Here is a 26,520-nt window from a genome sequence, read left to right on the forward strand (position 1 = left end):
TTTTTGCTTCCAATTTTCATTCCTTCATCCCTCTCTGACACTGCCCTTCCCTTCCTTGACCTCTCTGTCTCCTTGACCTCTCTGTCTCCATTTATGATGATAGACTGGCCATTAATATTTATTACAAGCCCACCGACTCCCACAGCTATCTCAACTAAGTCATTAGGGGCTGGTTTAGCACAGCTGGCTTGTAATGCAGAACAAGGCCAGCAGCGCGGGTTCAATTCCCATACTAGCCTCCCCGAACAGACACCGGAATGTGGTGACTAGGGGCTTTTCACAGTAACTTCATTGAAGCCTACTTGTGACAATAAGCAATTATTATTATTATTAACTATAGCTCATCAACACCGACGTACTGTAAGGATTCCATCACAGCGCCAGGGATCTGAGTTCAATTCAGGCCTTGGATGACTGTCAGTGTGGACTTTGCACATTTTCCCTGTATTTGCCTGGATTTTCTCCGGGTGCTTCGGTTTCCTCCCACAGTCCAAAGATGTGCAGGTTAGGTGGGGAAATGGGCCTAGGTGGAGTGCTCTTTTGAATCTGTACGTCACCAAAAAGATTCTTCACTTACCAGACCATGCCTTATAGAAACTCAAGTTTCTTGTAAATCTAGGCAAATCTAGGCAAGCTCCCCCAAATGTGTAGATGCAGCAACAGCTGGAAGAAATAATTCAACAACAACAAGTAGTTGATGAACCCTTTAAATATTGCTGGGTGGTGCAGTGAGAGGGTCGCATACTGTCAAATGCATTCAACTGTGATGTTGAGGGGGACTATTGCTGTAGTGTGGAGCTCTAAACTGGTAGCATGGCATCAGATCAATGTTGCATTATGATTGACAGCATGATCTACCTACTCTACATGCTGCTGGTGGCCAAACGTTGTGTGTGTGCAAATCCTTTATCAATATGACATCCAGTGCATTTCAGATCAGTCGTGTGCATGTGCCATTTTGAAATCTTAAAAGGCCACATGGAGCTAAATAAAAACTGACACTGCCTTGCCCAATTCCCTGCAGAAATGAAAAGGAGATTTTATTAGTTTAATTTAAATGTAATTGCTGACTATTGCTATTTTCTGATTTATTCTGTTTGCACAATTTTTTTGTAATAATTTCTTTTAGTTTGTTTTCTTTGAGGATTCCAGAAAAAAGCCACTTCAGTTTTAGATATATCCCAATAATTCCGTGTTGCATTTAGCACTCATCACCTTAAATTTGTTGCACCATACATCATATATACATGAGTAATAGTCGATCTCATATAGAGGTTGAGCCTCGGCTTTTGACCTAAAAATCCTAACTTTTTACTCAACAACCGCATATCGTCTCTCCTTCTCACTGGCTCTCTCTCTCTGCTTTCCTGCCAGATTCTCCAGCTTGTTGTTTCTCTGCCCGGCTCTCACACGTGCTGCTTTCTCTCCTGGTAACGTGCTGTGAGCGAGGGTGAGAAGAGCGGGAAAGTGACCGAAAGCAGGGTAGCGGATGGGCCGGGCAGGGGCGTAGCAAGCGGGCTGGGCATGGGCGTGGTGAACGAGTGGATTGGGCAGAGGCGCGGTGAGCAGCTGGGCCGGGCAGGGACGTGGCGAGTGGGCAGGCAGGGACACGGCGAGTGGGAAGGCCGGGAAACTCTTAAGAAGGAAAGAGGTCAATCCAAAATATCGCAGAGTCGCAGATCGGGTTGCATATGTTCTGTAGACCTCGGCACAAAACAATTCAACCCTTTGAAAATAATACTTGTGCAAAAGTTGACCTAAATGTTTTTTCATAAACATTTGGTGACAAAAATTTTACTTTTATCCAAGCATGTACAGTGGCTGGGATTCTCCGTTTGGGAGTTTGGGGCTGGATTCTCCACTTGCCGATGGCAAAATCGCATTCGGCGATTGGCCGGATAATCCGTTTTGACGCCAAAATCGGGGTGGAGCCGTTATTGGATGCCCCGCCCCTCAAAGATAGCGTCATCGCTGAGTACACTGCACACTATTGGGATGGCTTCAGGACGTCACCTGATGCCCTCCCCCGATGGGCCGGCAGCGTGGGCGCGTATGCTTGCAATTTTCGGGGACCTCGCGTGCCGGCTACGGATGCCACCCCTTCCTCCAAGTATGGGGATGACCCATCTCGCCTCCTCCTAGGGACTCCCTAACTAGGGAAACCCGCCTCCCACAAAACCCTCTTAATAGGGAGACCCCTCCCAGGCACGCCTTAATAGGGAAACCTTCCCCAGGGACCCGCTTAATAGGTAGACCCCCCCCACCCTGACCGCCTGACTGAAGAGACCCCCCAACTAGAGGAACCCCCACAGAGACCCCCCAACTAAAGGAACCCCTCCACAGGACCCCCTAACTAAAGGAACCCCCCACAGAGGGGCTCCCTAACTAAAGGGACCCGCTACTGAGACCCCCCCGAGAAAATAGACCCCTGTCTGGAAGCTCAAGAATAGTCCAGACAGGAGCAGTGAAAACAATGCCAGCTGTAACACTTACCTGGAAGCTCCGCATATCCGTTTCTAGAAGGAGAACAGCTGTGACTTGTGTTTAAATCCCTCAGATCCATTAGCTGCAAGCCATTCATTCAGATCTCGTAGTTCTAGCTGTGATTGAAAGCTTCCACAAAACATCTGCAACCTTGATTCATTCATCTATCTCCCTTCATCAATGAGTGACTCTAAGTGCTGACACTCTAATGTTTACAAACATCAACCACATCAAAGAGAGGTAAGTTCATTCCAATCAGTAACTTCGTTCCGATCACTCAAATGTGTGACTGCAATGCACTTACCGGTCTTTGATACCAAATGTTGTGCGAAAATAACATGTAATTTATGTAATCCCTTTCCTTGCCTTCACCAACAGTGCAGAAAAGCAAAAATCTTCTGGACACTTCTGTTCCTCATGAAATATGAGGTTCACTGTGAAGGTAGAGATGCAGGTTAGGAAGATCGGCGTTGCTAAATTGCCCCTTAGTGTTCCAAGATGTGCAGGCTAGATGGGTTGGCCATGATTAATGTGCGAGGTTCACGAGGATAGGGCGGGGTAGTGGACTCTAGGTAGGATGCTCTTTCGAGGGTCAGTGCAGACCCGATGGGCCGAATTGCCTCCTTCTGTACTGTAGGAATTGTATTGATTTAGTATTTTTCAAGTAGAAATTTTAGAAGTTCTCGAATAATGAATTTCTAGCTTCAAAATTAATTGAGGTAGTTTTGTTCTTAATGCAATCAAGCTTTTAGCAAGCCGTGTGGAAAATTATACAAGAATAATAAGGAAAACAGTGTTTCTTTCGAACTTTCTAACTGTTTTTGGCATACCTTTGTGCAGTGCAACCCTTCTGGCCTTTCTAGTTGAGCTGCTGAAGAGCTCAGTGGCTATGCAAGAACAAATGTTGGGTGGAAAAGGATTCTTAGTAATTGGCTACCTCTTAGAAAAGGTAAGTTTATCAAGACACGAGCATAATATCTTAATTTAGAATCTGGAAAAATATCTGGTTGTACCTGATTGACAAAGTTAAATGAATAATATTTAATTTTATGATATGTAGACAAACTTGTTTTTCATAATATTGTTTCCAGTTTGACAGTTTTTTATTTACAGAAGTAACTATTTTAAATCCTTGTGTGCTGTACTTTTGAAATATTTTGGAATAATATTAAATGAGAATAACTTATTTTTATAATGGGAGTTCTTATATTCAGTAGAATTTGAAACCTATTTCATTTTTTTGTTGGATAGCTTATTTTCAAAGCTTCATTCTTTATCTCGAGAGTAAGTAAGAAATCATTTTGAAATATAGCGGGCTAGCTATGTAATTCAACATGCTTATAAAATACCTAAATATTTATAGCTGAATTAATATGTTTGACTAGGCAGATTTTGTTGTCATATGAGATAGATATGTTAAATGACATAGCAATGAGATGTTTTCAGTTTCCCCAAACTTAATATGATTTTGATGTTTAAAAATTACATTGTATAGAATATGTAATCAGGGGATAACGATTGTGATTTGAAAGAAAATTCATTAATTTCCACATGTTCTGATTTTTCTTCCTTCTGCATATAGTCATCCAGAGTTCACATAACACGAGCCGTCCTCGAACAGTTTTTGTCCTTTGCTAAATACCTTGATGGTTTGACCCATGGAGCTCCTTTATTAAAACAGCTGTGTGATCACATTCTTTTTAATCCTGCCATCTGGATTCATACTCCTGCAAAGGTATGTTTTAAGAGAACATTGGGAGCACTTGTATGTTTCAGGGAAATGCATCCTCTTATCCCTTCTTACTTACCAATTTTCTGCATAATCATTTTGCCCCCACTCTATGGAGAGATTTTTTGATTCTCTGTTGGGGTATGAGATGTGTGCCTTTCTTTATGTGTGATCCTTAATAGTGAATGTTGACAGGATGCGCAAGAGGTTCAGAAATGAGGTGATACATTTTGGACAAGGAAACACTTGAGGCACTGGTATTAGGAAAGGGTTGGTTAGCTCAGTTGGCTGGATGGCTGGACAGCTGGTTCGTGTTGCGGAACGATGCCTGGGTTCAATTCTCGTACTAGCTCAGGTTATTCATGAAGGCCCCATCTTCTGAACCTTGCTTTCATTAATTCATGAGTTGTGTTCGCGACCCTGAGTATCTACCAAACAGCATGTACATAACACGTAAACAGTCCATTCTTACCTCTTTCCAAAATAAATATTCACAGGACTTGCTGATCCCCGCATCCATTTGATTATAACTCCAAAGATCATTAATCCATAATTTATTTGCAAAGCATATATTTGTTTTTCCTATTATATTTTGATTGCAACCAGTCACACAAATTCGGACACCTGCCCTCCACTTTCCCTTCTTTATTCACGTCATTAGTCCTTGTTACAATGTAGTGTTATCCCAGTTTACATAACAATTAGATGGGAAGATGCCATAATTGAACAATGGCTCAAAAGACGGTAACTTTTATTTTTTGTACAAAAGTGGAGGAATGGAGTCGCAGGACCTCAAAATTTGTTTTAAAGGCAAGAAAAAAATGTATTAAACATGAAGAAAATGGGATTATGATGGGACTGGTTTAGCACAGTGGGCTAAATAGCTGGCTTGTAATGCAGAACAAGGCAGCAGCGCGGGTTCAATTCCCGTACCGGCCTCCCCGAACTAGCGCTGGAATGTGGCGACTAGAGGCTTTTCACAGTAACTTCATTGAAGCCTACTTGTGACAAGTTATTATTATTATTACCCTCCCTGTAGTTTTAACAATTACACACAGGTTTTTAAGATTAACACTGATTACAAAGTACATCTTAATCTACAGTGGTCTCAGCAACACAAAGTCCTTTTTAAGCGCACAAGATGACTGTAGGCAAATACGCTTTCCACTCTGAACCCCAAGTAAATGTTTGTAGATGTCTTCTCAGAAGCCCCAAGATATTTGTTATGTGAGAGTTCCCAAACTCCACTCCCAAAAACAAGCTTCACAATCATAGAATTATAGAATCATAGAATTTACAGTGCAGAAGGAGGCCATTCGGCCCATCAAGTCTGCACCGGCTCTTGGAAAGAGCACCCTACCCAAGCCCACACCACCCTATCCCCATAACTGAGTAACTCCACTCAACCAACACTAAGGGCAATTGTGCACACTAAGGGCAATTTAGCATGGCCAATCCACCTAACCTGTACAACTTTGGACTGTGGGAGGAAACCGGAGCATCCGGAGAAAACCCACGCACACACGGGGAGAACGTGCAGACTTCGCACAGACAGTGACCCAGCTGGGAATCGAACCTGGGACCCTGGAGCTGTGAAGCAATTGCGCTAACCACTATGCTACTGTGCTGCCCTCAATCTTCCCACATAATTGTGCAATCCCTCAGCGTATACATTCTGAAATCCAGACCTGGTTTTCCAAATTACATTTTTAAACCAAGCTTCTGCTCTACTTTTAACAGGAAATCTAGTTCATGATTTTGCATCAACCCTCTTTAGGTTTCTTTGTCTTGACTTCTGTGCAAACTTCTCACAATTGCTTTAACTCTTCATTACCAGACTGTATTAAAATGTCCCCAGATGTTTGATTTACCTTTGAAGGCTGCTGTCCCATTTTAAACCTGGTTACTGCAATTGTCTCTTTAACTTAGAACACTTTGTTTACTTCTCCTTCAATTCTTCTGAACAATATCTTGGTCTTAAACATTCTGTCCCAATTCCCTGGTTCTTCTGGTCTGTAACTTGCACTTTAAACTTAAAAGCTTTTTTTATCCTTACAAGGGCCTCCAGTTGCTAAGCAACCCCTTCTATTTATATTTATTCTTTACGCCGTAACTCTCTCTAAGCACAATAGAATCAAAGTTGGAATGGAAACCAATCCCTACACATACAAAACCTTTGTCCAACATAATCTTTACCCTTTCAGGCACAGAAATATTAAATTAAACCCACTTAAAATTGTAACATATTTCTAATACTTATCAATACAAATATAAATCCTTTAAAACTACCTTTGTTTTCCTAACAGTGGTTCCAATTGACTCAAGTCACACGGTCAGCACTTCCTCAGTCGAGCACACAACTAAAATTAACTCTCCATCTACTGTGAGCGTATACAAAATGCACATCATAGAATCCATAGCACACAAAATATAAAAGATACAAAAAGTATAAAGGTTTACATAGCCTACAGCTGTTCAACTGTAACATGGATAAGTCATATTATGTCCTCACCTGACTGATGAATTTGGTGGAAAGCGATCAGAAGCCTAACGTGATTTTTCTCCTTGCTAAATATGAACTTTAAAAGATATTCATTCATGGGATGTGGGCATTGCTGGCTAAGCTAACATTTCTTGCCATTGCCAATTGGCCTTTAGAAGGTGGTGGTGAGCTATCGTCTTGAACCGCTGCAGTCCATGTGGTGTAGATGCACCCACAGTGCTGTTCGGGAGAGAGTTCCAGGATTATGACCCAGCAACAGTGAAGGAACAGCCAAGTCAGGACGATGAGCGGCTTGGAGGGGAATTTCCAGAAGGAGGTGTTCCTATATATTTGCTGCCCATGCCCTTCTAGACAATGGCGGTCATGGGTCTGGAAGATGCTGTCTCAGGAGCTTTTCTGAGTTCCTGCAGTGTATCTTGTAGATGGTGAAGGTAAAGGTAAAGTCACCATAGTCTCAGATGACCATAGACTGCTTGCCCCTTTGGGGTGGAGAGCAGACTGGTGGTGATTTATTGTGAGAATCACCAAACCTCAGATGAAGGGTATGGTTCAGAGGGCGGGCTTTCATGAATAACCTTAGTTGGTACGGGAAATGAACCCGCGCTACTGGCCTTGCTCTGCATCACCAACCAACTGTCTAGACAACAGAACTAAACTGGCCCCCACTGGTAGATAGCACATACACTGCTGCCACTGGGCTCCAGTGGTGGAGGGAGTGAATGTTTGTGGGACGTTCAAGTTAACTGTAGATCAGGGTAAGTCAGTGGAGACTCGGGTTTAAACGAGGGTTAATGCATTCTCTTCCATACGCTTCTCAATTTTTAAAAGAAAATTAAGATCGTCTCCCACTATAATGTTTCTGGCCTTTATCTCTGCTTCAGCGCAGCTGTTGCTGAAACTCTCGGTCATGTTTGTGTTGCCTCCAGTGCTTTGCTGGCTGGCCTTCTGTATTCCACTTGAACTCATTAAAAACTTTGCTGCTTGTATCCTAGCTCACACCAAGTCTCATTCACCCTGACTCAGTCTCAGATCCACGGCTGCTGAACACCTTCATTTTAGCATTCTCATCATCATGTTCTCATCCCATATCTTCGTAACCTCCTCGAGCCTTAGAAACACACAGAGCCCTCTGTGTTCCTCCAACTCTAGCCTTTTATTCATTCAGTCACATCCCGCCCCCTTTACTATTTGCAACTGTGCCTTCAGTCATCTCAGCTCTAAGGTCTGGAAGTTCCTCCCTAAACCACGGCACCCCACTGTGTCTCCTTTAAAATATTTCGTAGAATCTACCTATTTGACAAAGCTTTTATCAATTAAACATCTCCTTCTTTGGCATGGTTTTAAGTTATGTCTGGCTGTGATCTGGTATAGCCCCCTGGGACTTTTCACTATGTTAGAGGCACGAGATAAATGCAAAAATACTGTGGATGCTGGAAATCTAAAAGAATAAACAGAACATGCTGGACTTTCTCAGCACGTCCATGTAGAGAGAAACAGAGTTAATGTTTCAGGCCAATAATCCTTTAAAACTGAGAAAAGGTAGCTATGTATTAGGTTTTAGGCAGTTAAACAAAGAACAAAGAACAAAGAAATGTACAGCACAGGAACAGGCCCTTCGGCCCTCCAAGCCCGTGCCGACCATACTGCCCGACTAAACTACAATCTTCTACACTTCCTGGGTCCGTATCCTTCTATTCCCATCCTATTCATATATTTGTCAAGAAAAGAAAATAAAAGGGGGGAAGTTTGGAAAGAGAACAAGAGGTATAAAGTCTGTGATAGTATGGAAGGTAGGAGAGATTAAATGACCAAAGAGTTGGTGGTGCAAGGCCATTGATAGGCAAAATGGGACAGGTAAAGAAAGAAAAGGTGTGTTTGGAACGAGTGTGGTTGGCAGACTGGTGAACCGCTGCTGTGTAAAGCCCCAAAAAAGAGAAAAATATGGGAGGCAAATCAGAATCTGCAAAGAAAACAGGGACAAAAGTTATGGACTGAAGTTGTTGAAATCGAGTTGAACCCCAAAGCTGTAAAATGCCTAATTGCCGAATCTGGGGCGTCATTCTCCGCCGGCGGGAGTCTCCGTTTTGCTGGCGCCCGGGGGTTTCCCGACGGCGTGGGGCTGCCCCACAATGGGAAACCCCATTGACCGGCCAGTGTTACGGAGACTCCCGCCGGCCGGTCGGGGCAGAAATGTGGCGGGGCGGGTAGGAGAATTTCGCCCCTGGTCCTCAAACTTGCATTGAACTTCATTGGAACACTGCAGGAGGCCAAGAGTAAAGAGACCAGAGTGGAGCAAGGTGGAGAGTAAGATGTTGCCTCAGGCCAGTATTGGTAAAATAATTAAGGTTTTGGTGACTTGGTAATAATCGATTGTTTGCACAACTTTGAAGGTTTTACTATAATTAACTTTAGTACAAATGATTTTGTTATGTTAACATTCATTTTTAGGCATAGGTTTCACAGTGTTTCGCAGATGAAGCAAATAATCTTTTATGTTTAATTTACAGGTGCAACTTTCACTTTATACTTATTTGTCTGCTGAATTCATTGGCACTGCTACTATTTACAGTACTATACGTAGAGTGGGTACTGTGCTGCAGCTAATGCATACTCTTAAGTATTACTACTGGGTAGTTAATCCATCTGATTGCAGTGGCATATCTACCAAAGGGCAAGGTAAGAATTATATGAAACTTTTTTTCTAATATTACAAAAATTGCAATTAGCAGAATCTTCTCTTGTTCCTTCTCCAAAATTCTAATATTGCTGGTTTCAAATGTTTCAGCATATTTGATTTACTTTCTTATTTGAGCACTTTCTTATTTGAGCCAACAATTGTAATTGTTGCTTAAAGTAACAGCTACAAAATACAGCTTAGATTTACAATTGTCATAATCAAAGGATTTTTGACATTGTTAAGATACTTTCCGTGAAACACACACAAATGTTGATGGAGAAAATTTGTTTCATATTTCAGCAGATAAAAAATATAAACATAGGTACTGGAGCAGGCCATTCAACCCTTTGAGTCTCCACAATGAGAACTTTTTGCATAATATAAGATTGCTGGTATCTTTACTAGCCGGAACACACTTACATCAATGTAGTAGTACTGCTTGTAGTGAAAGTACCAGTGCATTGGTTTTCTGGTTTTTATAACTGGTTTTCTAATGATTAAGCTCTCATGCATGCCTTTGCAACCTCAAGGTCCAACTACTATAATGCTGTTTTAGGCAATCTCCCACCTTACGCCCTTTGTAAACCTGAGTTCATCTAGCACTCAATCTTCTGCTCCTAACCTAACATGCTCTTAGCCCCATTCACCCATCACTCTGTTTCTGACCGATATTGCCTCTCTGGCAATGCCTTGATTTTAGAATTCTTATCTTTCCTTCCCAATTCATCCATGGCCTTTCCTTTGCTATCTTTATAGCATCCTACTGTCTAAGATCTCTGTCTTACGGAGTATCTCAATTGCCCAATATATATAAGGTCGGCCAGTAAGGCACCGCCAAAATGGAGCCCGGTAGGGATATACCGGATAGTGCATATATCGTTTGTATAAATAAAACATTGCTCTTATTTTACTCGCTGTGGAGTCCCCGTGTCCTTATTAAATGCACATTCCAAATTTTCATTGTTCCACTATTAGCAGCCTTGCCTTCAGTTCTCTGGGGCTTAAACTCTGATATTCCTCCCTAAGCTTGCGTCTCCTCCCTCCTTTAAGGTACTCCTTAAAAATTATGTCTTTCACCTATTCTAATATCTCGTTTGTGGCTTGGTGTTAAATGTTTTGTATGATAAAATTCTTGTGAAGCATTCTGGGATTATTAAAAATATGTATTCTTCATGGGATGTGGGAGATACTGGCCAGACCGGCATTTGTTGCCCATCCCTAATTGCCACAATTGAGTAGCTTGCTAGGCTAAGCTTTGTGGAGCAGACTTAATGGGCCAAATGGCTTAATTCTGCTTCGGTATCTTACGGTCTATCTTATGATGTGGAGATGCCGGCGTTGGACTGGGGTGAGCACAGTAAGAAGTCTTACAACACTAGGTTAAAGTCCAACAGGTTTGTTTTGAATCACTAGCTTTCAGAGCACAGCTCCTTGAGCTGTGCTCCGAAAGCTAGTGATTCGAAACAAACCTGTTGGACTTTAACCTGGTCTATCTTATATCAGAGGACATTTAAGAGGCGTCGCAGTTTGCCCAGAATTGCATGTGATTAGACTGGGTGAGGATGGCAAATTTCCTTCCCGAAGGGACATTAATGAACCAGATGTGTTTTTACGAATATCAATGATAGTTTCAAGGTTACCATTATTAAGCCTCGCTTTTAATTCCAGGTGTATTAATTAATTGAATTAACTGAATGAATGGCACCAGCTGCCATGGTGGGATTTGTCCCCAGAGCATTAGCCTGAACCTCTGGATTAGTACTCGAGCAACATTGCTACTATGCTACCCTCATCCCTCTGCCCCAATGCCCCCCCCCTTCCAATGTTTATAGTGTTAAGGACACTGTATATTACAAGTTGTTGTTAGGATGACAAGCAAGAAATTAATGGAATCACCTGGGAAAAAAGCTTGTGAAAGTTAGACTAAGGTAGGAAGTAGGAAATTTTGACTTTGTGCTGGCACAAATGGTGTGGTGTAACTTTGCTATGAAGTTTCCCAAATTGGATTCTGGCAAGTGTTTTATAAAAAAAAAAATTCCAATTAAGGGGCAATTTGCGTGGTCAATTCACCTACCCTGCACATCTTTGGGTTGTGGGGGTGAGACCCACGCAGACACGGGGAGAATTTGTGAACTCCACATGGACAGTGACCCGGGGCCGGGATCGAACCCGGGTCCTCGGCGCGTGAGGCAGCAGTGCTACGGGAAAGTGGTTTTTAACCATATCAAGGTAGTTTTCAAATGGCAGCAGCACGTGCTAATTTGTGTGAAGTGAACTGGAAATGTTTCTGGGCACTCGGTTGAATTTTCCGGAAACGTTTTGATCACTATTTCTTCTAATTTGCCATGAGAAAAGACTAAATGGGGCAATGGCATGAATAAAATGGAAAGGGACATGAAATTGAGCAGATATCAATCCCAAACTGATCTCTGTCCATTCCGCATACCGTTGGTGTTTCCAAATAGACAAGTGGTGGAAGCTCACCCGAAAACAAGTGACAGCTTCTTTAACATATGGAACTGAAATGCTATTTCCCACCATTTGGCATGCAGAACATTCAATTTAAATCATGTTCATGAAACTAGTGTTATGATGAACTGATTTATTTAAAGGGCAAAGTAATAAAAGATCTGAAATAAATGTATCAGCGGTGGTTCGTTGGATAGCAGTCTTATCTTTGAATCAGAAAGCCGTGAGTTCAAGTCCCACTCAGACTTGAGTGCAAACATTTAGACTGACACTGATTATTGCAGGAGTGCTGCATCATTGGAGGTGCTCTTTTTGATGAGGTATTAAACCAAGTCCACTCTGCTCAGATGAACGTAAAAGATCAATGACAATATTTCAAAGAAATGCAGGGGAGTTATCCCTGAAGTCATGGCTGATATTTATCCCTCAATCAACATCATTTAAAAAATAGATTTTCTTGTCAATTTTATTTGTTGACGTTGATCTGGGAATGATTTATGGCAATTGATGGGAAAAAAGATTCTGTCAGATTCATGTATTTTCAGACAGATATTGATTTTGAACCATAACCTGCAGAAAAACCTTTCCAAAGTCACTGAAAATAAATTGATCTTTTGCTTAATTGTGGAACTTGGAATGGTTTATTTTACTATGTGTTTGACTAGAGTTGTCTTGCATTCAAGTGTTTTGGCATTGATTATTATGCACAATGTTTTGATTTTTGTGTTTCAATAAAGTTGTCATACATCCTCAGCCATTAGGATGGTGGTAATCTGACCATTACTATTTTTGCTACTGTTCGATAATCAGTAGGTCTTTTTCTCCCATCATGCTAAGATGAAAGATCCCCTTATTAAATGTTGCTAACCTTGTTTATCCAGTGATCTGGTTGAGCTCACTCCCAAGTCTTCTGTTGAGGCAAGCCTACTTGTGCTATTGCACTGCCTGTGATTCGTGTGTAGTTGTCACATGGTGAGACTTTACTCTTCCACTGTTGACACGGAGTAAAGCTAAAGAATTTTTTCCCCCAATTTTCTCCCCTTCTTTCCTCTCCTGAAGGTGGTGACTCATGCTGGGGTATGGTTCCACAGGCACCAGCAGCCTTCCGGTACCTCACCCAAGGGTCTATTCTTCATGTGTGAGCCTATACGGTGAGTATCGGTCGGCTATTCGACTGTGGGGCACCTTTGCCACAGGAGTCCTTTCTGCACCTGATGTCCATGCATGCATTTTTAACAAGATAGCTTCATGTTGACCTGGAGTTGAAATTTTGCCTGACTTTTTTTATGCCCCTTCTACTCTGGAGCATTGGAAGATGAGGTGCCATTCTTGAAGTTTGTTTTGAGCTTAATTGGAGCAGTGATAGAAAGCTTGGAATGCAATTGGAAGGCAGAAATAAGTTTTAAACCACAGATCAAGATTCTGCTGAGAACATAGTTGTATTTAGGTCAGCCTTCAAAACTGGGACCCACCACGTATATTTTAACCAATGTAAGAATGGGTTACACAACAATCCAACACAAGTAATGGTGAGCTGTGTAGTAATTACCTTGTGTTGGGGACACTTTGGTCCTAATTGTACATTTGCATATTTTTGGAGCATTTAAAAATAATAAGCAATGTAAATAGCAAATACTTCAAATTAGTTCCATTTTATCCAAATTAATTTGTTTATACATTCTGTTGTTTTCTTTTTTCATATGTTGTATTAACTTGGTTGTGCTGTGGTTTATAAATAACAATGAAAGTGTTGGTAATTTCTGAAGAGTAAAAATGTATTTTGTGATGGCAAATGGAAAGGAGATATTGAAAATGAGCTTCAATCATATCCTTCCATCTTTTCCACTCCCCTAAATTAAACTTATGACGGAATGTGAAATATGCATTCACCATTAAGATGCTTTCCCTCTTTCCTGTAGCAGCAATTGACCAAAACTGTGTAACTTTCTCTTGCATTGTTCTTCTGAGGTGCAGGATTGAGAAAATAATGTAGTTGACAAAAATAATCGACTGCTTCTAAAGGTCTATTATGATATCTCTTTCTGTAAAAACTGAATCCAAGGTTGAGATTTGTAGAGAAGGGGTGCTTACAGAGTAGCTGTTGCAACTAATTGAGATATTATCCTAAGAGAGACTGCAGTAAGACAAAGGTTTATGACCAGATTTAGAAGGGGTCCTTGAATGTATTTGGTAATCAGTATGTTGCATATTCAATAAAGAAGGATGAACTAATAGATTTGATTTTGCATCGGGAAATAAATGATCTGTAGTTAGGTAAACACTTGGAAAATAATGTCATCGCCTAGTTAGAAGAGTTGACCTGGAAATTAACCGTTTTGATGGAATGAAAGGTGACTGAGCCCATTATTAACTTGCTGGAAAATTTTGCAGATCAATGGACTAGCAGTTTGCAAAAGATAATACAAGATCGATATGGTGGATTAAAGAACATAAAGATAAACAATCTATAGATAAATATGATGAGGAGATGTCGGCTTTGGACTGGGGTGGGCACAGTAAGAAGTCTACAACACCAAGTTAAAGTCCAACAGGTTTATTTTACTTCTATTGGAGAAAATGTAGCCAATAGCACATTACATGGAGATTGTGAACAGAGAGGACCGGTAAATGGATGTTGATTTTGGATTGGTTGGTTATGGCTGATAGAAAGCATCGGAGATTTGCTTCCATTTATGTACATATTTAGACATCGGCATGAGATAAATGATTTTTTGTTTGAGGATATTGTAAGTTGGAAGTTTGGCAAACTACAACGAAAATTGTGGATTGTAACACCTAATTGAGTACCTGGGACTTCGATGTTGTGGCCATTTCGGAGACATGGATAGAGCAGGGACAGGAATGGTTGTTGCAGGTTCCGGGGTTTAGGTGTTTTAGTAAGCTCAGAGAAGGAGGCAAAGAGGGGGAGGTGTGGCGCTGCTAGTCAAGAACAGTATTACGGTGGCGGAGAGGATGCTAGATGGGGACTCTTCTTCCGAGGTAGTATGGGTTGAGGTTAGAAACAGGAAAGGAGAGGTCACCCTGTTGGGAGTTTTCTATAGACCTCCTAATAGTTCTAGGGATGTAGAGGAAAGGATGGCGAAGATGATTCTGGATAAGAGTGAAAGTAACAGGGTAGTTATTATGGGAGACTTTAACTTTCCAAATATTGACTGGAAAAGATATAGTTCGAGTACATTAGATGGGTCATATGTGTGCAGGAGGGCAAGATTATAGCTGGGGGAAGGGCAATTATGATGCCATTAGACATGACTTGGGAGGGGTAGGTTGGAGAAGTAGGCTGCAAGTGTTGGGCACACTGGATATGTGGAGATGTTCAAGGAACAGCTACTGCGTGTTCTTGATAAGTACGTACCGGTCAGGCAGGGAGGAAGGCGTCGAGCGAGGGAACCATGGTTTACCAAAGAAATGGAATCTCTTGTTAAGAGGAAGAAAGAGGCCTATGTGAAGATGAGGTGTGAAGTTTCAGTTGGGGCACTTGATAGTTACAAGGTAGCGAGGAAGGATCTAAAAAAAGAGCTATGACGAGCAAGGAGGGGGCATGAGAAGTATTTGGCAGGTAGGATCAAGGAAAACCCAAAAGCTTTCTATAGGTATGTCAGGAATAAAAGAATGACTAGGGTAAGAGTAGGGCCAGTCAAGGACAGGGATGGGAAGTTGTGTGTGGAGTCTGAAGAGATAGGCGAGATACTAAATGAATATTTTTCATCAGTATTCACTCAGGAAAAAGAGAGTGTTGTGGAGGAGAATGCTGAGACCCAGGCTATTAGAATAGATGGCATTGAGGTACGTAGGGAAGAAGTTTTGGCAATTCTGGACAGGCTGAAAATAGATAAGTCCCCGGGGCCTGATGGGATTTATCCTAGGATTCTCTGGGAGGTCAGGGAAGAGATTGCTGAGCCTTTGGCTTTGATTTTTATGTCATCATTGGCTACAGGAATAGTGCCAGAGGACTGGAGGATAGCAAATGTGGTCCCTTTGTTCAAGAAGGGGAGTAGAGACAACCCCGGCAACTATAGACCGGTGAGCCTCACGTCTGTTGTGGGTAAAGTCTTGGAGGGGATTATAAGAGACGAGAATTATAATCATCTAGATAGGAATAATATGATTAGGGATAGTCAGCATGGCTTTGTGAAGGGTAGGTCATGCCTCACAAACCTTATCGAGTTCTTTGAGAAGGTGACTGAACAGGTAGACGAGGGTAGAGCAGTTGATGTGGTGTATATGGATTTCAGTAAAGCGTTTAATAAGGTTCCCCACGGTAGGCTATTGCAGAAAATACAGAGGCTGGGGATTGAGTGTGATTTAGAGATGTGGATCAGAAATTGGCTAGCTGAAAGAAGACAGAGGGTGGTGGTTGATGGGAAATGTTCAGAATGGAGCTCAGTTACAAGTGGCGTACCACAAGGATCTGTTCTGGGGCCGTTGCTGTTTGTCATTTTTATAAATGACTTAGAGGAGGGCGCAGAAGGGTGGGTGAGTAAATTTGCAGACGACACTAAAGTCGGTGGTGTTGTCGACAGTGCGGAAGGATGTTGCAGGTTACAGAGGGACATAGATAAGCTGCAGAGCTGGGCTGAGAGGTGGCAAATGGAGTTTAATGTAGAGAAGTGTGAGGTGATTCACTTTGGAAGGAATAACAGGAATGCGGAATATTTGGCTAATGGTAAAATTCTTGGAAGTGTGGATGAGCAGAGGGATCTCGGTGTCCATGTACATAGATCCCTGAAAGTTGCCACCCAGGTTGATAGGGTTGTGAAGAAGGCCTATGGTGTGTTGGCCTTTATTGGTAGAGGGATTGAGTTCCGGAGTCATGAGGTCATGTTGCAGCTGTACAAAACTATGGTACGGCCGCATTTGGAGTATTGCGTGCAGTTCTGGTCACCTCATTATAGGGAGGACGTGGAAGCTTTGGAACGGGTGCAGAGGAGATTTACCAGGATGTTGCCTGGTATGGAGGGAAAATCTTATGAGGAAAGGCTGATGGACTTGAGGTTGTTTTCGTTAGAGAGAAGAAGGTTAAGAGGAGACTTAATAGAGGCATACAAAATGATCAGAGGGTTAGATAGGGTGGACAGTGAGAGCCTTCTCCCGCGGATGGAAATGGCTAGCACGAGGGGACATAGCCTTAAACTGAGGGGTAATAGATATAGGACAGAGGTCAGAGGTAGGTTCTTTACGCAAAGAGTGGTGAGGCCGTGGAATGCCCTACCTGCAATAGTAGTGAACTCGCCAACATTGAGGGCATTTAAAAGTTTATTAGATAAGCATATGGATGATAATGGCATAGTGTAGGTTAGATGGCTTTTGTTTTTTGACTTCCCATGTCGGTGCAACATCGTGGGCCGAAGGGCTTGTACTGCACTGTATCGTTCTATGTTCTATGTAGAAGTGAACAATTTTTAAAATGATGCATGAAAAATTTAAAAGAAAAGGTCAAATCAAAATCATTAATTTTCATCTTGTGGTATTGTGTGTGGTTTGGCGGGGAAAGATCAAGACCAAATTCAGTATTCAATTCAAGTAGGGTGAGAGGGATATGGGATTATGGGCCTCATTTGGGGAAGGGGAGGGCACAGAGATGGAAGTGGTGAGAACGATGGGGAACTATTCTGTTATCCTTTCCAGGCCTGGAATTCATGCCACCGAAGAGGGATGAGGTGGATTATTTCATTCTCAAGGATTAAAGTTTTCTTGGCTTTTCTCACAGTGAAGGGGAAAGGGGAAGAATTGAAATGCTTTCTGCCTTAAATTTTGCATCGGGTGTATGAGGATTCCAAGAAACAACAATGTCATGATTTTATATCATTAGCCCTAAGGTAAAGATCCTTCCTTCCAAGCTATCTACCCTTGCTCTAACTTGGAGAAACAATCTTCCTGTACCACAACATTCTAACATCTTGCATTTATATAGTACTTTTAATGTAATACAACATCCCGCAGTGTTCATAGAATCATAGAATCATAGAATCAACAGTGCAGAAAGAGGCCATTCGGCCCATCGAGTCTGCACCGGCTCTTGGAAAGAGCACCCTACCCAAGGTCTACACCTCTACCCTATCCCCATAACCCAGTAACCCCACCCAACACTAAGGGCAATTTTGGACACTATGGGCAATTTAGCATGGCCAATCCACCTAACCCGCACATCTTTGGACTGTGGGAGGAAACCGGAGCACCCGGAGGAAACCCACGCACACACGGGGAGGATGTGCAGACTCCGCACAGACAGTGACCCAAGCCGGAATCGAACCTGGGACCCTGGAGCTGTGAAGCATTTGTGCTATCCACAATGCTACCGTGCTGCCCGTTTGTGTTGTACAGGAGCATTATAAAGCAAAATAAGATTGAGCCAGACAACGCATATTAGGGCAGATTACCAAAAGCTTGGTGAAGAGCTAGGTTTTAGGGAATGCCTTAAAGAAAGAAAGTGAGGTAGGGAGGGGAAGGTTTAGGGAGGGGCTTAGGCAGCAGGAGGCACAGCCACCAGTGAAGGTGTCATTAAAATCGGGGGATGCTCAAGAGACCAGAATTAGATGAGCTTGGATAGCTCAATGATTACACATTGACTGCACATGCATTCAAATGAATGCTAAAGTTAACCAATAGATTAGAAACCAAAGCAAATAATTACATAGAAACAAAGACATGGTATCATAGAAAATAGGAACAGAAGTAGGCCATTCACCTCATTGAGCCTGCTCCACTATTCAAGCTGATCATGGATGATCCTCTATCCCAATGCCACACTCCCACTCTCTCCACATACCCTTTGACGCTGTAGTGTCTAGAATGTTTAGTACTTTGGATTCCTCAGCCTTCTGTGCTAGAGGATTGCACAGGTTCACAATCCTTTGAGTGAAGAAATGTCTCGTCATGTCAGTCCTGAATAGCCTACTCTGTATCCTGATTCCATGATTCCTTGTTCTAGACCTCCTGCATCCAGTCTGTCCAGCGTTGTAAGATTTTATGTATTTCAATGAGATCCCTCTTATTCTTCTAAACTCCGGTGAATACAGGCCTCGTTCACCCAATCTCTCCTCGTACTTCAGAACTGCCATCCCAGGAATCAGTCTGGTGAACCTTTGCTGTTCTCTCTCTGGGCAAGTACATATTTTCTTAGTAAGGAGACCAAAACTGCACACAGTACTCGAGGTGTGGTCTCACCAAGGCCCTGTCCAGCTGCAGTAAGACAGGCTTGCTCCTGTACTTGAATCTTCCTGCAATGAAGGCCAACATACCATTTGCCTTCCGAACTCCCTGTTGCACCTGCATGCTTGCTTTCAATGACTGGTGTGCAAGGACAACAAGGTCCTTTTGTATATCATCATTTCCCAACCTATCACCATTTAAATAATAGCCTGCCATTCTGTTTTTCCTACTGAAGTGGATAATTTCACACTTATCCACATTGTACTGCATTTAGCATGTATTTGTTCACTCACTCAACTTGTCTAAATCGCCTTGAAACCTCTTTACTTCCACCTCACCACTCATAATTCCACCTAGTTTTCTGTCATGGCAATGATCAATTTGGTTTCAGGAAGTGCTGCGGAACTAGAGAGGCTGTAGCAGTGCTGAGAGTGTTAAGTGAAAGAAGCAGAGTGTACCAAAAAGAAGTGTGTCATAATATCCACTCATGTATATAATGAGATGCAGAGAGGCAGTGATTGACACACAGGATAACCAATGACCACAAACGACACATAACAACCAATCACCAGACAGGACACCACATTATAAAGCACACAGGGCCGGGGAAATTTGCATACGTCCGTGTGCTCACCCTAACTTGAAGGTGTACCTCAGCAAGAGACTTGAGCTGTTCAAGTGAAGACAAGCATCCAGCAGAGGGCAGTAGAGCGGAGCTGCTGATTGGCTGTTGCCAGGGAAATTTGCATACGTCCGTGTGCTGACCCTAACTTGAAGGTGGTTTTTGGAGGGGCTGTTTTCAAGTGCCACTTAAACCCAAAACACTTCTTCAGTGTTTCCCACCCTACCCCCTCCTCTAACCAAAAAAACCCAACCGCTGTAAGGATCCCAGCCGAGCGGAAGGCTCGAGGGCAGGTAGAAGTCGAAAGAAGTTGAACCGTGACGTCACAGCCTGCAGGTAAGGGACTGGCTGGTGACTGGTAAGTAGTTTATCTTTTCTTTTTCCTCAGGTGTTATCGTGCGTGGCACAGAGGTTGCTGCGTGAATGCTTGCTGAGAAGGGGAGTGAATAACAGGTAAGCTCTTTCTTTCTTTTTCTTTTTCATCTAGAGGGGATGGCAGGGAAGGTAGTGCAATGTTCCTCCTGCAGAATGTTTGAGGTGAGGGACGCCGTCAGTGTCCCTGCTGATTTAATCTGTAGGAAGTGCACCCATCTCCAGCTCCTCAGAAACCGCGTTAGGGAACTGGAGCTGGGTGAACTTCGGATCATTCGGGAGGCAGAGGTGGTGATAGATAGAAGCTTCAGGGATCTCTGGCAACCTCGGCGCCAACTGCAAAGTCTTCAAACAAAAGCTCCTCCTGTGCATCGAGGCCTCCGACCTCGAGGCAGCATCGGATGCCAGAAAGATCGCGCTGTTCCTGTTGACTGTGGGGAACACGCCATCCACATCTATAACTCGCATACGTTTGCCAATGGCGAAGACAAGACAAAGTTCAAGACAGTTCTGCTGAAATTCGATAGCCACTACGACATTGAGGTGAATGAGAGCTTTGAACGGTACATCTTCCAACAGAGGCTTCAGGGTAAGGATGAACCTTTTCAGTCCTTTTTGACCCATCTCCGCATTCTACCGCAGTCATGTAATTATGACTCGACCACTGATTCCATGATCCGGGATCAGATCGTTTTCGGGGTCCAGTCAGACTCCCTGTGGGAGCAGCTCCTCAAAATCAAACAGTTGACCCTCTCCGTTGCCATCGAAACGTGCGTTTTCCATGAGCATGCCAGAAATCGCTACTCCCACATCAGGGCGGCAGAAACTGCAAAACTGGCCTCCCACGAAGCAGAAAGGGTGCAGGCCATAGCGAAAATGCAAGGCCTGAGCATCGTGGAGAGTGGCCGCTTCACGCGCTTTTCTCTGTTCCAATCGCATGCGCGCCACGACCAGGTGGGCGATGAGGCCGAAGACCCTGAGGCGCATGCGCAAACGTCGGCCGACTGCACTGCGCATGCGCGATGGCGCACAGAACGTGCTGACGTCAGCGTCATAACGTGTCCGAATTGTGGCTCCACCCATTTAAAGCGGCAATGTCCAGCCAAAGGCCGGCGATGTCTACAGTGTGGAAAGCCTGGCCACTACGCGGCCTTTTGCAGGTCCGCTCCACCGAACAACAGCCAGTGATCCTTGCTGCAGCGCAGACGTGTCCGCTGCGTACAACAAGGCATGCAGGATTCTGATCCAGACAGCCCAACTGACCCCGATGCTGACTGCCTTGAGTCTCCATACAGGGTGGGCATCATCACCACACGCGAGTTGGTCTCTACCGTGCCTGCCAACTGCCTTTCGATCCTCACTGTGGATCCTGACGACGAGTGGTGTGCGTCATCACGGTCAACCAGTCTCGCATCCGATTTAAATTGGACACTGGCGCGTCTGCGAACCTCATATCACAGTCGGACCGTGACAGCATCTGACACCATCTTGACAGCATCCCACGCCTTGTGAGAGACTCCTAGCATTCTTCCGCTAGCCTGCCAGCTCCTTGACTACAATGGTAATGCCATAGCTGCCAGTGGGTCATGTCAGCTAGGTGTCTCTCACAAGGCAATCAAGGCACAGTTGAGATTCGAGATCGTCCGGCCTGACAAGGCATCCCTGCTCGGGTGCTCGTGCAAGCAAACTCCTAAATCTGTACAGTGAGTTCATGCCACGTCCTCGACACCGGCAACGGCCTCGCCCAATGCGAATCTCCAGGCTGACATAGACGACATTCTCACACAATATCACAGTGTGTTTGATGGGATGGGCAGGCTCCCATATCGCTACAAGGTATTGCTCAAGCCGAATGCCACCCCAGTCATCCATGCACCTCGCTGGGTGCCGGCTCCTCTCAAGGATCGTCTGAAAATGCAGCTACGCGAGCTCCAAGACCAGGGCATCATCTCAAAGGTCACGGAACCCACAGACTGGGTCAGTTCCATGGTCTGCGTCAAGAAACCCTCCGGCGAACTCCGCATTTGCATTGATCCCAAAGACCTGAACCGCAACATCATGCGAGAGCATTACCCGATCCCGAAGCGTGAAGAATTGACCTGTGAGATGGCTCACGCCAAATTCTTTACCAAGCTGGACGCCACCTGTGGCTTCTGGCAAATTCAGTTGGGCGAGTCCAGTCGGAAGCTGTGCACTTTTAACACTCCATTCGGCAGGTATTGCTACAACTGCATGCCTTTTGGTATCATATCAGCTTCCGAAGTATTTCATTGCATAATAGAGCAAATGATGGAGGGCATCGAGGGGGTGTGAGTCTGTGTGGATGACGTGACCATCTGGTCCACGATGCCCGAGGATCACATTGCTCGCCTCAAACAGATTTTCCAGAGGATTCATGAAAATGGCCTCCAGCTCAACAGGGCCAAATGCTTGTTTGGGGGGTCCGCTATAAAGTCCGCTATCATATGCCCTGGCATATGCCTCCAGGGCAATGACTCCGGCCGAACAACGGTATGCCCAGATCGAAAAGGAGTGTCTGGGTCTCCTGACAGGAATAGTCAAGTTTCATGACTATGTATACGGTCTGCCGAAGTTCACAGTGGAAACAGACCACAGGCCTTTAGTCCACATAATCCAGAAGGATTTAAATGACATGACACCTCGGCTGCAGCGAATTCTTCTTCGTCTCCGCCGATATGACTTCGAACTCATCTATACATTGGGCAAGGAGCTGATCGTCGCGGATGCCCTATCCCGATCCATCACCATGTTGTGTGAACCGGTCAACTTCATTCGCCACATCGAGGCACAGGTGCAGTTGATTGCCAGCAACCTCCAAGCCACTGATGAACGAGTTGTCCAGATACGCAAAGAAACTGCCAAAGATCCTCTACTGCAGCGCGTGATGCAATGCCTTGCTCATGGCTGGCAAAAGGGGCAGTGCCCCCAGTTCTTCAACGTTAAGGACGAGTTAATGGTTGTCGAGGGGATCCTTCCTAAAATAGATAGAATCGTCATTCCCCAAAGCATGCAAGCCATGGTGCTCAGACAGATCCATGAGGGTTATCTTGGGGTCGAAAAATGTCGACGCAGAGCTCGTCAGGCAGTCTACTGGCCTGGCATCAGCCAGGACATTGCCAACACGGTCCTCAACTGCACAACAACATGCCAGAAGTTTCAACCAGCTCAACCCAAGGAAACACTGCAACAGCACGAGATTGTGACTTCTCCGTGGTCCAAGGTGGGGATAGACCTCTTTCACGCAAATGGGCGTGATTACGTGCTCTTGGTCGACTACTTCTCCAGCTACCCGGAAGTGGTGAAACTGTCAGGCCTCCCGTCCAAGTCAGTGATTAAAGCCTGCAAAGAGACATTTGCCAGGCACGGCATACCACTCACAGTAATGAGTGACAACGGCCCATGTTTCTACAGCCAACAGTGGTCCGACTTTGCATGATCCTACCACTTCAGTCACATCACACCCAGTCCCCATTACCCGCAATCGAACGGGAAGGCCGAAAAAGGGGTCCATATTGTCAAGCGGTGGCTGTGCAAGGCTGCAGACACAGCCTCGGACTTCAACCTGGTGCTGTTAGCATACAGGGCAACCCCTCTGTCAACTGGTTTGTCTCCGGCGCAGCTGCTCACGAACCGCAACCTGAGGACGACTGTTCCAGCCATCCATGTTCCAGACCTTGACCACCTCACGGTGCTGCAGAAAGTGCAGCGATCCAGGGACCAGCAGAAGATCACCTATGATGCTCATGCCAAGGATCTATCTGCGCTGGCTCCAGACGATGTTGTTCGCGTCCAGTTGCCTGCGGGAGGTTGGTCAGCCCCAGCTATTGTCGTCAGGCAGGCTGCCCCCGGGTTCTTTGTTGTCCAAATGGCTGATGGCTCCATTCTACGGCGCAACAGGAGGGCGCTACGAAAAGTTCCCTGCCCACCGCCTGAGGCAGGCTGCCCCCAGGTCCTTTGTTGTCCAAATCGCTGATGTCTCCATTCTACGGCGCAACAGGAGGGCGCTACGAAAGGTTCCCTGCCCACCACCTGGCCGCACTTCTCCGCATGTCATCATGCCTCCCCCGGACATCTCGCACCACGAGGCCACCAATCTGGCAGCGATCCCACCTCTCCATGAGGCCACCGACATGGCAGCAATCCCGCCTGTCCAATTGCCGGTGTCCCCCCTTCCACCTCTGAGGCGATCGACAAGAATTTGTCGCCCGCCACAAAGACTGAATCTATAGACTTAAATCTTGTAAATTTTGTTCAGTTTGCTCTGTATCTGCATAAGACCATAAGACCATAAGATATAGGAGCGAAAGTAAGGTCATTCGGCCCATCGATTCCACTCCACCATTCAATCATGGCTGATTTCAACTCCATTTACCCGCTCTCTCTCCATAGCCCTTAATTCCTCGAGAAATCAAGAATTTATCAACTTCTGTCTTAAAGACACTCAACGTCCCGGCCTCCACCGCCCTCTGTGGCAATGAATTCCACAGACCCACCACTCTCTGGCTGAAGAAATTTCTTCTCATGATAGACACCTTCCCATGTACATATGTTCATTTACTCACCACTTGTATATAATCATGCATGTATATGTCTCTCCACGTTCCAAAATTTACTTCAAAAAGGGGAGATGTCATAATATCCACTCATGTATATAATGAGATGCAGACAGGCAGTGATTGACACACAGGATAACCAATGAACACACACAACACATAACAACCAATTACCTGACAGGACACCACCACTATAAAGCACACAGGGCATTAAGACTCTCCCTCTCTCTACAGGACACAGCTACTGAGATAGTAAGAGTGCACAAGCCAATGAGCACTATCACCATGAGGTCGAGAGTTAGTCTGGTCAAGCCAGTAGGAGGTTATCAGTTAGATTGATAGAGTGTCAACTCATAGCAGACTATGTACCGCAATCAGGAAGTTCAATAAAACAGTGTTGGACCATCTCCTGTGTCAGAAGCCTGTTTCTATTTTCACTGCATCCAGTTGCAGTCAACGTTGAAGCAACTTACTTAACACATCAAAGTGCACATTTGCTTTGTGGATTATGATAAAGCATTCGATCAGGTGAACTGGCAAACGCTGTTGAAAGTGCTGCAGGTAATCAGTTGATTGGAGATATAAAATAATGATTGTAGTTCTGTACATGAGGCAGCCTGCTGCAAACAGGGCAATATTTGGTGAAACTGAACCTGGTGTAATTGGGTGTGGTTGAGACAAGGCTTTCTACTATCGTCATTGCTTTTTGACATTGTTGTGGAAGTCCTGATAAAAGAAGTACAAGATAAAGTACAGGAATGTATCAGTTTGAAAGTCAGTTGGTGAAGATGGTGAGATTTGCAGATGAGCAGGACCTAATGGCTATCATAGCAGAAAACCTGCAGATGCTAATAGAATAATAATTAATGTAAAAATACAAAAGTCATGAAGATTGGAAGAAATAATGTTGGGAAAGTAGAGGTCAAGTTAAATGGTCAATAGCTGGAACAGGTATCACAAATTTTAAGTACCTGAGAAGCATCTTGTTCGGAAGTTGGTTACTGCCATTAAGAAATTGGAGCTGAAATAGCAAAGGCAAAGAATGTATTCTCCAAACAAAGAGACTTGCTCAGCATTAATGGAGATCTTAAGAATGATAGGACTGTGATTTGGAGTAGTTTGCTGTCGGGGCCGAAACCGGACCTTAAGAAAAATAGACATGCAAAGATTAGAAGTTGTGACTTGATACTCAGGAGAACAATGGAGAAAATCAATTAGAGAGAACACAAGAGTAATGAAGAGGTTTTCAGAATGGTGGAGGAAGAAAGATATTTAGTAAATATCATTTCAGCCATTGAGTATGCTCAAGACAGAGATCGATAGATTTCTAGTTATTAAAGATACAAGGGATGTTGCCATAGTGTGGGAAAATTATATTGAGGTTGTAGTAGAAGATTGGCCATGATCTAGTTGAATGGTGGAGGAGGCTTGATGTAAGATTTTGGCATTTTGAGATATAAACCCTCCTAATTAAAATCTCCAAGTTCTGAATTCTTAATTTCTAACACTAGGGTCCTTAGTTTTGCCTGACCTAACAAGGTATGAATAACCGGTATTTATGAATCAAGTAGAAATTATTAAGCAAAATTTACATATACTTGTAAAAGAGATGGTGAAGGCAACATGGAAGATTCTTATTCCTCTGGTTGCAAGGACACCTTGGGTATTGCCAGCACAGGTAATGTATTTCTCTTTTCCTACCTCTGAAGTGATGTTTAATTTTGTTCTGAACTGGGCAGCATGGTGGCACAAGTGGTTAGCATGGTTGCCTCACGGCGCCGAGGTCCCAGGTTCGATCCCGGCTCTGGGTCACTGTCTGTGTGGAGTTTGCCACGCTAAATTGCCCCTTAGTTGGAAAAAAATGAATTGGATACTCTAAATTTTTTTTTTTAAATTTTGTTCAGAAGAATCACACCC

The 26,520-nt window shown here is 44.0% G+C and overlaps 1 protein-coding gene across 1 annotated transcript in view; it reads left to right on the plus strand.

The window, feature by feature from the left end:
* nbeaa (neurobeachin a) overlaps positions 1-26,520 on the plus strand; it is a 1,435,335-nt gene that overhangs the window by 278,199 nt on the left and 1,130,616 nt on the right. Inside the window, exons 11-13 of the mRNA XM_072477018.1 lie at positions 3,325-3,433; positions 4,067-4,219; positions 9,224-9,392. Of these exons, the coding sequence (XP_072333119.1) occupies positions 3,325-3,433; positions 4,067-4,219; positions 9,224-9,392 (431 nt within the window). The remainder of the gene's footprint in view (positions 1-3,324; positions 3,434-4,066; positions 4,220-9,223; positions 9,393-26,520) is intronic.

This window comes from Scyliorhinus torazame, chromosome 15 (genome assembly GCF_047496885.1).
Source record: "Scyliorhinus torazame isolate Kashiwa2021f chromosome 15, sScyTor2.1, whole genome shotgun sequence".
Taxonomy (NCBI): domain Eukaryota; kingdom Metazoa; phylum Chordata; class Chondrichthyes; order Carcharhiniformes; family Scyliorhinidae; genus Scyliorhinus; species Scyliorhinus torazame.